This window comes from Neoarius graeffei, chromosome 3 (genome assembly GCF_027579695.1).
Source record: "Neoarius graeffei isolate fNeoGra1 chromosome 3, fNeoGra1.pri, whole genome shotgun sequence".
Lineage (NCBI taxonomy): Eukaryota > Metazoa > Chordata > Actinopteri > Siluriformes > Ariidae > Neoarius > Neoarius graeffei.
In genome coordinates this window covers 119652753-119666876 of record NC_083571.1, presented here as the reverse complement: position 1 = coordinate 119666876, position 14124 = coordinate 119652753, and the positions used below count along the sequence as shown (strand labels likewise).

The window sequence follows — 14124 nt, the reverse complement described above, 5'->3', positions numbered from 1 at the left end:
CGTCAGACCTCGGGACAGTTTTCCACTTCGCCTCAGTCCATCGAAAAAGAGCTCGGGCCCAGAGAAGGGGGCGGGGTTTCTGGATGTTGTTTATATCTGGTTTTAACTTGCGTTTGTGGATGCGGTAATGAAGTGTTTTCACAGACGATGGTTTTCTGAAGTGTTCCTGAGTCCATACAGTGATTTCCACTACAGACACGTGTCTGCTTTTAATGCAGTGTCTCCTGAGGGCCTGAAGATCACAGGCATCCAGTGTCAGTTTTCAGCCTTGTCTCTCGCATACAGAGATTTCTCCACATTCTCTGAATCTTTTAATGATATTATGGACCATAGATGATGTCATACTCAAATTATTTGCAGTTTTACACTGAGGAACGTTATTCTTAAATTGTTGCACTGTTTGCCCACGGAGTCTTTCACAGAGCGGTGAACCCCGCCCCATCTTTACTTTTGAGAGACTCCGCCTCTCTGGGAGGGTCTTTTTATACCCAATCATCTTACTGACCTGCTGATAATTAACCTAATTAGATTTTTTTTTAGTATTTCACAACTTTACTAGTCTTTTGTTGCCCCTGCCACAGCTTTTCTGAAACTTGTTGCTGACATCAAATTCAAAATGACCATATATTATGTGTATTACCACATAACTGATGTAATACATGTAGGATAAGCGATACGCTAACAATATTACATGCTATCAAACCAAATTAACAAAACCCGCTAGAAGGGAATAGAACATGTGTTTTTATTCCATTGAAACAGTGGCCTGTATGGATAATAATTAATAACACTATGTCTAAAATTCATCATAATAAGCAAGGCCTAAGAGACCAAAGTGAAGTGTATACAGTATATTTCTATTGCAGTTGTACCTCTTCACAAAACTTCATTTCAGTGCAATATATATTAAATTTTTTCTCTTTAGTGCAATATATACTCGTACATATTCTATATATTGTATATTATGCAGTGTATATTACAGAGCTCTCTCTCTCTCTCTCTCTCTGATATTTCAAAAATATCACATCAGTGAATAAAAGATCCATACTTTATATTATATTTTTTATTTTCTGTGAATCTGTATTCTGTGACTCATCTGTATTTCGTAAACGGCAGTATGAATGAGTTATGAATAAATCTCTTCATATCCAGTTTGATAAACGAGGCCCCGTCAGCACGGTCTGATCATTTTAGCTGTGACACTTCCTCAACCTCAGCTACATCAGTCAAGTTACATCATAATTAGTCTTAACCGCAGCGGTGGCAGGCTGTTCTTAAATTTGTTTATTTTTGTTTGTACCTGACTGAAACATTTCGAGAAGACTGTCCTCTGAAAATTCAGGAAGCAGGTGAAGAGGGTTTTACTCAAGGACGCAACCTTCTGTTTGTCGAGATCCACTAATGCCTTTTCCATTTTCTACACACTACTAATATCAGAAATGTTATTAATGCTCAGTACCGGTCCTGAGAGTGGCCCATTAGATCTCTGCAATCGATCTCTTTAAGACCAAATATGACCTCAGAAAAAATCTGTTTTTGGGGCGGCGTAGTGGTGCAGTGGTTAGCATTATCACCTCAGAGCAAGAAGGTCCTGGGTTCGAGCCCCGTGGCCGGCGAGGGCCTTTCTGTGCAGAGTTTGCATGTTCTCCCCGTGTCCGCGTGGGTTTCCTCCGGGTGCTCCGGTTACCCCCACAGTCCAAAGACATGCAGGTTAGGTTAACTGGTGACTCTAAATTGCCCAGAAGTGTGAGTGTGTGTGGTGTGTGAGTGTGTGTGGTGTGTGTGTGTGTGTGTGTGTGCAGGAACTGGCCACTCTACTGCTGAAATCAGTTCAGCAGTGATAACGATGTTCTGTTTTTACGTTCCACAGTATATTGCTGAACTTCAAAGGCATTCATAGACAAAAATATGTTCCTGGATCAGGTTCAAAACATGCCCAGTCCACCACTACAGGCTGATATCAATGTGATACTCAGTATCATATCAGTACATTCAAACACATTTGGTTTGAATTATTTCATGCACATTCATTTTCTATCCTTCTGTGTCTGCTTCATTCTCAGGGAAAAAGCTAATCTGGCAATTACTATAAGCACAGAAAGAAATGAAGTCCTGGCCCATGCTGCATTCATGGACCATCCCATCGGTGAGCTGGTGGATCAGGCTTCATGGGAGCAGCTACTTCACACCCATTTTAACACCACAACGTTCACAGTAGGCAGAATGATGTATCTTATATGATTCAGTACAAATAACATTTTCTGCAGTGATCTGTTTCATGTTCAAATTTGTTTTTAACTCTCTGTAGCCTTTAAACACAATCTTCCTGCATCTTTTTGTGGCCCAGTCCGACTTTTCTATTTCCAGCGCTAAAGAGATTATCAGGTAAAAACTGAAAATGTAATACAGTATTTTAGAGAACTTTTACATTTCTGACAAACATACAGCATTATTTTGATTTGTTTTGCCTGTCATGCTTTTATGTATTTAGACTCAAATAAGCCAGACTTCTCTATAGTCATCCAGTTAAGGCCGGTTTAAATCTAGTTTGGGGCAGCGAAAATTACATTTCCACCATGGCAATGTCTTCCTGTTTCCATTCAGAGCCTTTGCATTGAATTCTGCAATCAGATAAAGTTAGATTTTACATTGTGAGCTGAAAAAGGGTTTACGCAAAACAGACATGAAGCATGATGTCTCTGTCTTCTTCCTCACAACCAGAACTGTATTCAATGCCATCACAGAGCTGGAATACATCTGCCTCATCACACCCTGCAGCGGCAGCCTTGGTAAGAAAACCATGCAGTCCCTACTCAATATCAAGACATTCTCTGTATTTCACTGCTTTGATCCAATGATGTTTGGATTTAACGCAGTGTGTGGGGTTCCTTTTCAAGGCTTTTTGCAGCCAGGGACTTGTATTAACGTAAAAAAAATAGTTTAAATATTTCATCTCATTATCTGTAGCCGCTTTATCCTGTTCTACAGGGTCGCAGGCGAGCTGGAGCCTATCCCAGCTGACTACGGGTGAAAGGCGGGGTTCACCCTGGACAAGTCGCCAGGTCATCACAGGGCTGACACATAGACACAGACAACCATTCACACTCACATTCACACCTACGCTCAATTTAGAGTCACCAGTTAACCTAACCTGCATGTCTTTGGACTGTGGGGGAAACCGGAGCACCCGGAGGAAACCCACGCGGACACGGGGAGAACATGCAAACTCCACACAGAAAGGCCCTCGCCGGCCACGGGGCTCGAACCTGGGCCTTCTTGCTGTGAGGCGACAGCGCTAACCACTACACCACCGTGCCGCCCTGTGTTTAAATATGTACAGTAATATTTTGGCTATTAATTAGAGATGGAAGAGCTTTTATTCCTGAACTTTTAACAAACAGAACACTTTGATGTTGGATACAGAGCCTATCCCAGGAACACTGGGCATGAGGTGGGAATACACCATGGATGGAACCCCACACCCAATCATAATCAGGAACAAATTCATGTAGCCAGTGGTTGGTGTAGCGGTTAGCACTGTCGCTTCACAGCAAGAAGGTTCTGGATTCAAATGTGCCAATCGACAAGGGCCTTTCTGCATGGGGTTTCCATGTTCTCTTCATGCCTTTTGGGTTTCCTCCAGGGGCTCTGTTTTCCTCCCCTTAGACATGCTGACTAAGTCAACTGGCTACTCTAAATTGCCCATTGGTGTGAATCTGAATGGCCGTCTGTTTCTCTGTGTTAGCCCTGCGATAGACTAGCGACCTGTCCAGGGTGAACCCCACCTCTCAGGCAATATCAGCTGGGATTGGCTCCAGCTCACTCGCGACCCATGATGGATAAGCGGTATAGATACTGAATGAATGAATTCCCTACTATTACTTTTATAGTCTTTTAATGTAATTCACATAAACAAATTGCTCAAGTAGTTGCCATGGTGATCACCGATGAAAGCACTGTCAAAGCACCTGATGATACCTGTCTGTAGTCCTGGACCAGCAGAATTTCAGTGCTGAACATGTAGCAGTGTTGCTGGCCAAGACCTGGCTCTTAAAGTGTTGAACAGTTCCAGATTTGGCCAGGTGTGGTTGAAAGTGTTCATAGAATAGAACCAGGAACTTGATGAGTGCAGCGAGACGGAGCCAGTGCTTACACTCAGCTGCATTGTTTTTCTTCAGAGCCAGCTCTGATGGACATTTTTGAGCCCATGCCCTGCGTGACAGAGGAAGTCCAGTGTGGTGCGTTTGTGTGCCACAGACACAACTACTGTCCAAGATTGCATGTGCGCAAAGCCAGGTACTTCCACCTCTCTCTCTCTCTCTCTCTCTCTGTGATATGCTCTGATGTGATATTGTGTGGCGCGATGTGGTGTGATGTGACATGATGTGGTGTGATGTGATGCGATGTGGTGCGGTGTGATGTGGTGCGGTGTGATGTGGTACAGTGTGATGCGGTGTGATGTGGTGCGGTGTGATGTGGTGTGATTTGGTGTGGTGTGATTTGGTGTGATGCGGTGTGATGTGGTGTGGTGTGATGTGGTACAGTGTGATGTGGTGTGATGTGGTGCGGTGTGATGTGGTGCGGTGTGATGTGGTACAGTGTGATGCGGTGTGATGTGGTGCGGTGTGATGTGGTGTGATTTGGTGTGGTGTGATTTGGTGTGATGCGGTGTGATGTGGTGTGGTGTGATGTGGTACAGTGTGATGTGGTGTGATGTGGTGCGGTGTGATGTGGTACAGTGTGATGTGGTGTGATGTGGTGCGGTGTGATGTGGTACAGTGTGATGTGGTGCGGTGTGATGTGGTGTGATTTGGTGTGGTGTGATTTGGTGTGATGCGGTGTGATGTGGTGTGGTGTGATGTGGTACAGTGTGATGTGGTGTGATGTGGTGCGGTGTGATGTGGTGTGATTTGGTGTGGTGCGATGTGGTGTGGTGCGGTGTGATGTGATGTGGTGCGGTGTGATGTGGTGCGGTGTGATGTGGTGTGATTTGGTGTGGTGCGATGTGGTGTGGTGCGGTGTGATGTGATGTGGTGCGGTGTGATGTGGTGCGGTGTGATGTGGTGTGATGTGGTACGGTGTGATGTGGTACGGTGTGATGTGGTGCGGTGTGATGTGGTGTGATGTGGTGTGATGTGGTACGGTGTGATGTGGTGTGATGTGGTATGGTGTGATGTGGTGCGGTGTGATGCGATGTGGTGTGATGTGGTGCGGTGTGGTGTGATGTGGTGCGGTGTGATGTGGTGTGATTTGGTGTGGTGTGATGTGATGTGGTGCGGTGTGATGTGGTGCGGTGTGATGTGGTGTGATTTGGTGTGGTGCGATGTGGTGTGGTGCGGTGTGATGTGATGTGGTGCGGTGTGATGTGGTGCGGTGTGATGTGGTGTGATGTGGTACGGTGTGATGTGGTACGGTGTGATGTGGTGCGGTGTGATGTGGTGTGATGTGGTGTGATGTGGTACGGTGTGATGTGGTGTGATGTGGTATGGTGTGATGTGGTGCGGTGTGATGCGATGCGGTGTGATGTGGTGCGGTGTGGTGTGATGTGGTGCGGTGTGATGTGGTGTGATTTGGTGTGGTGTGATGTGATGTGGTGCGGTGTGATGTGGTGCGGTGTGATGTGGTGTGATTTGGTGTGGTGCGATGTGGTGTGGTGCGGTGTGATGTGATGTGGTGCGGTGTGATGTGGTGTGGTGTGATGTGGTGTGATGTGGTACGGTGTGATGTGGTGTGATGTGGTGCGGTGTGATGTGGTGCGGTGTGATGTGGTGTGATGTGGTGTGATGTGGTACGGTGTGATGTGGTGTGATGTGGTATGGTGTGATGTGGTGCGGTGTGATGCGATGCGGTGTGATGTGGTGTGATGTGATGCGGTGCGATGCGGTGCGATGCGGTGTGATGTGGTGTGATGTGGTGTGATGTGGTGTGATGTGATGTGGTGTGTGGTGTGATGTGGTGTGGTGTGATGTGTGATGTGTAATGTGTGATGTGGTGTGATGTGATGCGGTGCGATGCGGTGTGATGTGGTGTGATGTGGTGTGATGTGGTGTGTGGTGTGGTGTGATGTGGTGTGGTGTGATGTGTGATGTGTAATGTGTGATGTGGTGTGATGTGATGTGGTGTGTGATGTGGTGTGTGATGTGGTGTGTGGTGTGATGTGTTGTGGTGTGATGCAGGGTAAAAGATCTCATTGACCTCACATACGTCGAGCAGCTGAAGACTGTGAATGATTGCTGGCCTGCGTCTGACATTCTGGCTAAGAAAATTGAGACTGACAATGAGCTGAATCATGTGGCCGTGTTTGAGGTGAATCTTCCTTGCCAATACTATATCATAAAAAAGGCAGTGCATTTATATAATGCTATTAAATATGACTTTAAAGTGAATTCAATGTATTTCACACAATATGCAAAAAAAACACAAAAAAATAATGATAATAATTTCCTCAGATAAACTTTTACAAAATAATTTAGAAAATTAATATTTCAGTTTTAAGACAGCTCCTGAGTTTCTTCAAACCAAGAAAAGCCCGATCATCAGGAGATTTAAACTTAATCAACAATGCAACAGCCTTCAGTGGGCGGGAGCCAAAAGAGCAAAATTGGGCCTGTCAATCACATCAATACTATCCAATCATGGGCATCTGTGAGTTCATATATGCAGAAGAGGGCAGATAGCGCGCTATGAGCAGCAGTTTGAATACCTTCACCTCCTGTGTCCTTGAGGAAGCGCTTGTTAGCTTTTTCCCTTCCTGGTCATTAGTTGTTGCTGGATGAGGACATGTTTGAAAAACATCAAAATTATAATTAAGAAATAAAGAAGTGCGCATGACATAACAGGTGCAGTGATAATAATGTAGTCCATGCTGTGGTGTGAAACTTATAACGATTACAACGTTTAATTTATTAGCAAATCACACATCCCACTTTTAATGGCTTAAAGTTAATGTTGTGGAAGATCTGAGCGATAAGTTCATTCACATGCTGCGAAAAGTTCCAAAAGCACCGCGACTGTTCCAAAGCGCTGACACCTGAGAATCATGAGAACAATGATTCATTTTCTTTGTGAAACACCACCACCACGTTTTAGAAAATCTATTTATAATTCATCTTAGATTGTGTTTTTTTTTTAATTACTTCCTATGAACTGTATGCAGTCAGGGTGGGACCAGACGTTCCTTTTAGAAACGTCCATGGAATTAAAACCCTTGCATTGATTTGAATTGCACAGCAGTAGGTGCACTCGAGGCTGCAGATGCTTTCGCTTAAAATCTACGAGTGTGTGTGTGTGTGGGGGGGGGCAGCGCTTCCCTCAGGAACACCACGATGTCCCCCTTCTTTCATACTGACATGTGTTCATAGCAGCATATGGCAGATGAGAGTGAACGGCCAGCCAAGACATGCTCGCACTCAGCACACTGAGGCCAGACATCTGTAGCATTTCTGCAGTTTTGTGTTTGCACATCGTCTGTCTCTCTCTCTCTCTCTCTCTCTCTCTCTCTCTCTCTCTCTGTCTCTCTCTCTCTCTCTCTCTCTCTCTGTCTCTCTCCACAGCAATCTGCTCCACATCGCCTAGCACTGTTATGGAAGTGACACTCCAGAGAATGTCATAAATGATTCACAGGGCTTTTTTGTTGTTTTTCCACACCAAGGCTTTTCAAAGATTTTATTTAATAGATTTTTTATTCCCCTTCCAAATGCACAGACCGTACAGTTCCTCTTTTTATGAGACGATCATCATTAAAAGTAAAAAAATAAAAAGTAAAATTCAAAATAAGCCTAACGTTTGACGGAGGAATGTAATTGTTTGTCCCTATTAAAGTTTTATTTACTTTTTTTTTTTTTTACAACAAATGTATGTTTTTATGTTAAGAAAAAAGAGAAATAATTAAAAAGAAAGAAAAAGGGAAAATTACCATGAGTTGGTCAACAGTTAATGTCACAAACAAACAAATATCTAAATAAAGGAAGGAAAGAAGTATAAAGCTCATGAGGCAGAATGAGGAAAATTAGGCAGAATAAAGTGTTAGAAAGAAAGAAAGAAAGAAAGAAAGAAAGAAAGAAAGAAAGAAAGAAAGAAAGAAAGAAAGAAAGAGAAAAGTACACTTTCTTGTCTGTGTGTGTTCAGAATGACAGTTTTGCCATTGGCTTCATCATTGTCTCTGGAGACGTTGACCTGCTGAAGCTGAATGAAGAATACGAGCTCGGGCCTTTCGACGGACTGAGAAAGAGGAAAGCAGAGAAGCGAAGTGAGGATTTGGACGACTCACAGCAGGCTGAGTCCACAGACGCCATCACTGATCCTCAGCAACCCGACGCAGAGTCTGAGGTCGTGGAGGTGAGTCACACAGTTCAACTTAGATTGTTATTGGTGTTATTCAGAGCTCAGAACCGAGCCAGAACTTCACTATTAAATCACATTTTTCACTATAATTCTTCACTAACAATCTTACAGAACCCTAATGCAGATTAGCACACATTTCACAGGCGTGTCCATGACTGAGGTTTACATTTATATTTTATCCACAGCAAGTTATAGCTAATGCAGAATCCAGTCCAAATATCCCCCTTTTTTGGCCAACAGGGAATGGGTTCTTGAACTGGTTCCATTCGGGATTCTTTGATGTTAGCTAGCGAACCGGCCCATGTTTTAGCCACTTTTGAGCAGAACCATTGTAATCAAGGATGCGTCATGAACGGAGGGCGTTGCACAATTCACAACGGGATTAAACAGTAGGCACAAGATGGCAGAGCACATTGATTCTCTCCAAGCTTTTGTTCTGTTATTGCAAATATTTATTTTTACTCCACTGCACTCTGCTTCCTCTCCAAACTAATGACACGCCCACTGATGTCATCATGGTTGACACTGGAAAAACCAGCTATATTTTGGGTCCAGCCGGGAACCAACTTTTCAGATTCCGAACCAATTTATTTTTGGTCAAAATGCTCCAACTGGTTCAAATTTTTTTGCGTGAACCAGAACGGAACCCATTCCCTGTTGGTCAGAATGGGTAACCAATTGCTCAGCAGCTCAACTGTGGCTCTTGAGCAGTCATGGGATTTGAACTCACAACCTTCCGCTCCTTACTGTACAACCTTAACTAAACAGTAAACTCTCTTGATAGTGACAGTTTAGTGTTTCTGAAAATATTAAAGAATCTTTTTTCAAAGCACATTTTCCATTCTTTTGCTTTAACTGACCAAATATTTCCAAGGATGTCAGTTAGTGTTCACAACTAACACACAAACTTGGCTTCACTTTGATCAGCTTAATAAAAGACATTACGGGTCCATTTTAAGTCCATCCTGGTCTGATCTGTGCTTGTCCAACTTGATTGGATCACTAAAAAAATCTATCTATGTTATCTTCTTCACCACTGCAGATACCATCTTTAAAACCTATTTACAATCAGGCCAATACGATAGGTCTGTGAGGAACCATTTATGAATCCACCCCAGGGACAGAGCTATGGATCCAAAAAAAAAAATCAAGAAAGTTTGGGGCAAAACTGGAGTTACTGTGTCTATCTAGAACATATTTCAACACCTCAATTTTCAGAAACCATAAAATGTTTCACAATAATAATGAGTAAATTCTGACACAGTGAACGCCAGGCTTTAAATAAGTTTGGGACCAAAAGGTCACCAGTTTGATTCCCTGGACCAGCAGGAATGGCTGAAGTGCCCTGGAGCAGGGCCCCTAACCCCCACCTGCTCCCCAGGCTCCTCTGGGTGTGTTGTACGTTGTTCTGGATAAAAGTGTCTGCTAAATGCCTGTAATGTCCTGTCATGTAAAAAGAGAAACATAATTCAGTTCAGGAAAGCGTCGAGTTTTCAGAAGTATAGATATCAAAATGTCACCATGTGAAGAAGGGTTTTCCCAGGATGGCACACTATAGCCTAGGTCACAACCGGACGTACGATTTTTTGGCCGTGTGATTTTTGGCGTTTCCCAAATCGCTGCGTTTTTTTTGTTCGTGGAGAAAGACGCACGTTGCCGGTAAGTTTGTCTTGCAACCTGAAAAAAATCGTAAGCGCCCGTAGAGTTTGTTTGACATGACAAAGAACCTCTGCAGCCGGTCTACGGCTCGAAAATCAGCACGTCACGCGCGCCCTCCGTGCGTTTCATGTGCGCCCTCCGTGCGTTTCTTGCGTTTTTTGCACGTAGACTGACCGTAGGAGCACGTACGGCCGGTTGTGACCGAGGCTTATTGAATAACACCTTAGTAACAACTACAGCTGCCACAAGAAAAAGAGCAGGAAGCAGAAATAAAAACAGAATTTGACCACAAAAGCCCATGGTTTAGTGCAATTATCAGTAAGCAGAAACCATCATAATTGCACTACTTGCTTCTGAAATTATTTCTAGTTACTGATTGAAAAACTCGCAGATCTGAAAGCAAAACTTCCTCACAAATTCAACATTAAATTCACAGTGTTCTTTCACGTGTTTATTTTCACTGGGGACAAAATTCACCCCTGACCTGTACTATAAAATCCAGGATAATCTGCTACTCAACTGTCTTATAACCAGGGCTTTGAACCGGTTCAAGGAACGAAAACGAAAACCGGGAACTTTTTCTATTTCACATGGAACAGAAACGAAACCAGAAACTTTATTATTTTTTATGTTCCGGAACAGAAACGCTTATTAAATATAATGGTAACCGGTTAATACCGGTTTTTATTTCGTTCCTCAAAGTTTCCATAGCCTACAAATAAAAAAGCCATTCTTCTCCTGCGCAAGTTTCTATGACCCGCTGGGGTTCACTTCCTGTGTGACGTTCGCTGACTGAATGGAGAGCGCGGGAGGGTGGACTACTATCACGTCTCCATTACTGAGTGTCTGAGCAAAGAAGAGCCTGAACGTTGCAACCTCCCTATTGGCTGTTTGTAAAAATGTATCAGTTGTTGCCCCTCCCACGGGAATCATCGCGGGCTCGAGAGACGAGACCTGACGAGTTAGTTCGTTGGTAGCAGAACAAAATGTCTGGACACAAATCGGGTTTTCAGAAAAGGAAAGAAAATAAACGGAGGGTCGAAAATACAAAAAAGGAGGCAGAAAATGCAAAACGAGTTTTAAGGTAGGACAAATGGTTACTTTTCTGAGGCAGCCCGCCGTGGCTGCCTGCAGGCTTATTTATTATAGCCCATTTAGTTAAAATAGTTGATATAAAATGTTTATAGTTATAGTTATGTGATGGTTGTCCTGATTTAGACTGGTGTTTTTTTTTTTTTTGGGGGGGGGGGGGGGGGGGGGTTGCGCGATGTTGCACCCGGGTCCAGATTAGGGCAGAACCGGCCCTGGCTACATTTCAGGTGTAGTTTGTTTTATGTATGTATGTACTTGCATAGATGTGTACTTGGTCTTCCAATATGGCGCCTAACAAAATCTCGCGGCGCGGTGACGTCATGCGGTAGCCCTCTATAGGGCCTGACTAGCCTTTGGTAACACACTAAACGAATTATCTTTCATTTTTGGCACTTTTTCTGTTTGTGTAGATGGGAAGACATACTGAGAATCCAAATCGCCAACATTTGAAATAATAATTGTTTTGAATTATTTCTTGTCTTATTTAATGAAGGTTGTAATAGAATTAGCCTACATTTGGCTTAAGCTGGATGAGACAGAGACATAATTTTATAGCCATTTGTTAAACAGCTGACAGGGAACGTAATTAACCGTTCCGGGAACGAAATTTTTTTGTTCTAACCGGTTCGGGAACGTCTATTTAATGGTGGAACCCAAAACCGGAAACGTTAAAATTCCGTTTCTGTTCGGAACGAACCAATAGGAAAAAAATTCTGGTTCAAAGCCCTGCTTATAACTTTGGCCTGTGACCAGACGTTTGTTGGTTTGTGTCCCAGGACTTGCGGAGTTAGATGAAAGAAATACACTGAACACATACCAGTGCTACTGGAAAGCCAATCTACAGCTGGTCCTTGAGCAGGACCCTTAAACCCTAAATGATGCAGGGGCACCCAAGAGGTCTGTGTTCAGACCGTGCACATTCATTCCTTCATGTGTCAGAAGAAACATCAGGATATGTGACAGCGACAGCAGCAGCTCCTATACAGCCATACAACTGTCACTGACGCTTTTATTTTAAATTACTGCCATTTTGTGTGCTTTTCAATCAGGAAGAGCCCATTAAAGCTCCTACAACAGAGAGCTCAGGAGACAGTGTGGCCTCCGAAGCAGAAGATAATACTTTCTTGATCCAAATACAAATTGATAAGAAGTTTGAAACGAGGTAAGTTCAACTGCATATTACTTATCACTCTACCAAATTAAACTTTGCTAAGCTAAATCTGTTATTAACTAACTTTAACTGTTTGGAGCAAGAGTCTGTACAGTAGAGACGAGAGTCAAAGTCATGTACACCTACTCATTTCGTAGGCCCGCCCCCTTCTCCCAGTACCAAGGTCCTGTACGTCGCCAAGGGTGCCAATCACTTCATTCCCAAGTGTATCCGTGCCTTCTTACGATATAGTAGAATAACATTTTAAAAACTAATTTTTGAGGGAATATAAAAAAATGTTCGGAGATCAGCAAAAGGAATTAGACACTGTAGTTGGAAAGACACTTTAGAGGAGAAACGTGACATGAAAACAGACTATTTTGCCACTGAAGCACATGGGGCTGGGCCGTGCTACACGTACTGTAGGGGCACGAGACCTGTGGTTGCTTCACTTTTTCGAGACGTTACGCTCTCCATGCTTTTCATCATCACTGGCTGGAGCTGTTGCTTTGTGTTTGATCGTGAAGATTCCTAACATGACGTCACCTTCTTCTGAAGGAGATCTTTAAGAATAATTTCAGCAGGTGATTACAGGGTTGGCAAAGGCATGACCAGGTTTTAGATGTCTGAAATATTAACAATGCAATTAAGAATTATTTTATATGACCGCACTGTTTAATTTGTGATTCTGATTGGTCAGAAGGTTTTGGCACAGCTCTGACTGGAACGCGCTGGTTTAAATGCTGTATATTGTTGTTTCTATAGTAGCGACAAATTCACATGGACATGTATAGCAGGTTGTCCACATACTTTAAACCTAATAACAAGTGGATTAAAAAGAAAAAAACAAGTAATTGTTGAGATGGTGAAGTTTTCTCTGAGAATATGTTTATTTAGCATTTTTAGAAGGAGTCTCCAGTGTCGGTGCTCTGAAACAGTCAAAGGTAAAACTGTGAAGTGTCCAACGTTAGAAATGACATATTTTTACTTTGCCATTTCTGGTTAACATGACAAGCTGCATTAGGAGGTTATGTTTTTGGTGCGGTGTGTTTGTCTGTTGGATTGTTTGACAAACTTGTGAAGAATCTACTGACTCAATTTCCATGAATGTTGGTGGAAGGGTGTAGCATGAGCCAGAGAAGAACACAATAAATTTTGGAGTGGATCTGGGTCACGGGGTTGATCCACGAATTTAATTTCACTTTTGCAAACGTTAAGAGATCCGGGGATTTGGCCTTGGCGGAAGTCTGTGTTCAATAATGCCATGCATCTTAAAATCCAGTAGATGGGAGTAAAGTTCAATCAGAACAAAACATAACCAATGTAGAAATACGAGGGCGCCATATCTTCCATATTCACATCTACCAATAATCCTCTGAGATGCGCATGTTGAGACATAATACAAATGGTTTTGGAAATATATCCAGATATATAAAGTTGGTGCAGTTGCAGATTTGCATGTCATAGAAGTGTCGACTATTGCCTACGGTGGAGGTCTGTGTTTTTTGAGTGACCTTCTCGTTTCTTATTATTTCATCTGATTTTGCGGGTAGGTGGGAGGCAAGAGATGCTGCTTATTGCTGTGATAAGTGATAACAGGACCTAACTTCTTCCTTTGATCTTCCAAAGCATTAAATATACCGACAAAAGGAGAAAAAGTAGGATGTGTTCTTCTGTAATGAATAAAAAATGTTAAATGTTGGCGAATTGCTGTGGTATAAGAGGAATTAAAGACTTTGTGATGTGCTCTTATGGAAACCAGTTTGCCATTAATTGTTATTTTAACATCCATAAGCATGTCTTGTGTTTTCATCTTTACTTTATGCCCCTATAGTGTATTTTAATCTATTTTATTAGCAGTATCAACAATAGTAATGAAA

The 14124-nt window shown here is 42.8% G+C and overlaps 1 protein-coding gene across 2 annotated transcripts in view; it reads left to right on the top strand.

Moving 5' to 3' along the window:
• cfap61 (cilia and flagella associated protein 61) overlaps positions 1 to 14124 on the top strand; it is an 89973-nt gene that overhangs the window by 5596 nt on the left and 70253 nt on the right. For both annotated transcript variants that reach the window (XM_060916168.1, XM_060916169.1), the window contains 7 exons: positions 2064 to 2214; positions 2309 to 2385; positions 2722 to 2789; positions 4179 to 4296; positions 6177 to 6306; positions 8128 to 8337; positions 12144 to 12256. In XM_060916168.1, the coding sequence (XP_060772151.1) occupies positions 2064 to 2214; positions 2309 to 2385; positions 2722 to 2789; positions 4179 to 4296; positions 6177 to 6306; positions 8128 to 8337; positions 12144 to 12256 (867 nt within the window). The remainder of the gene's footprint in view (positions 1 to 2063; positions 2215 to 2308; positions 2386 to 2721; positions 2790 to 4178; positions 4297 to 6176; positions 6307 to 8127; positions 8338 to 12143; positions 12257 to 14124) is intronic.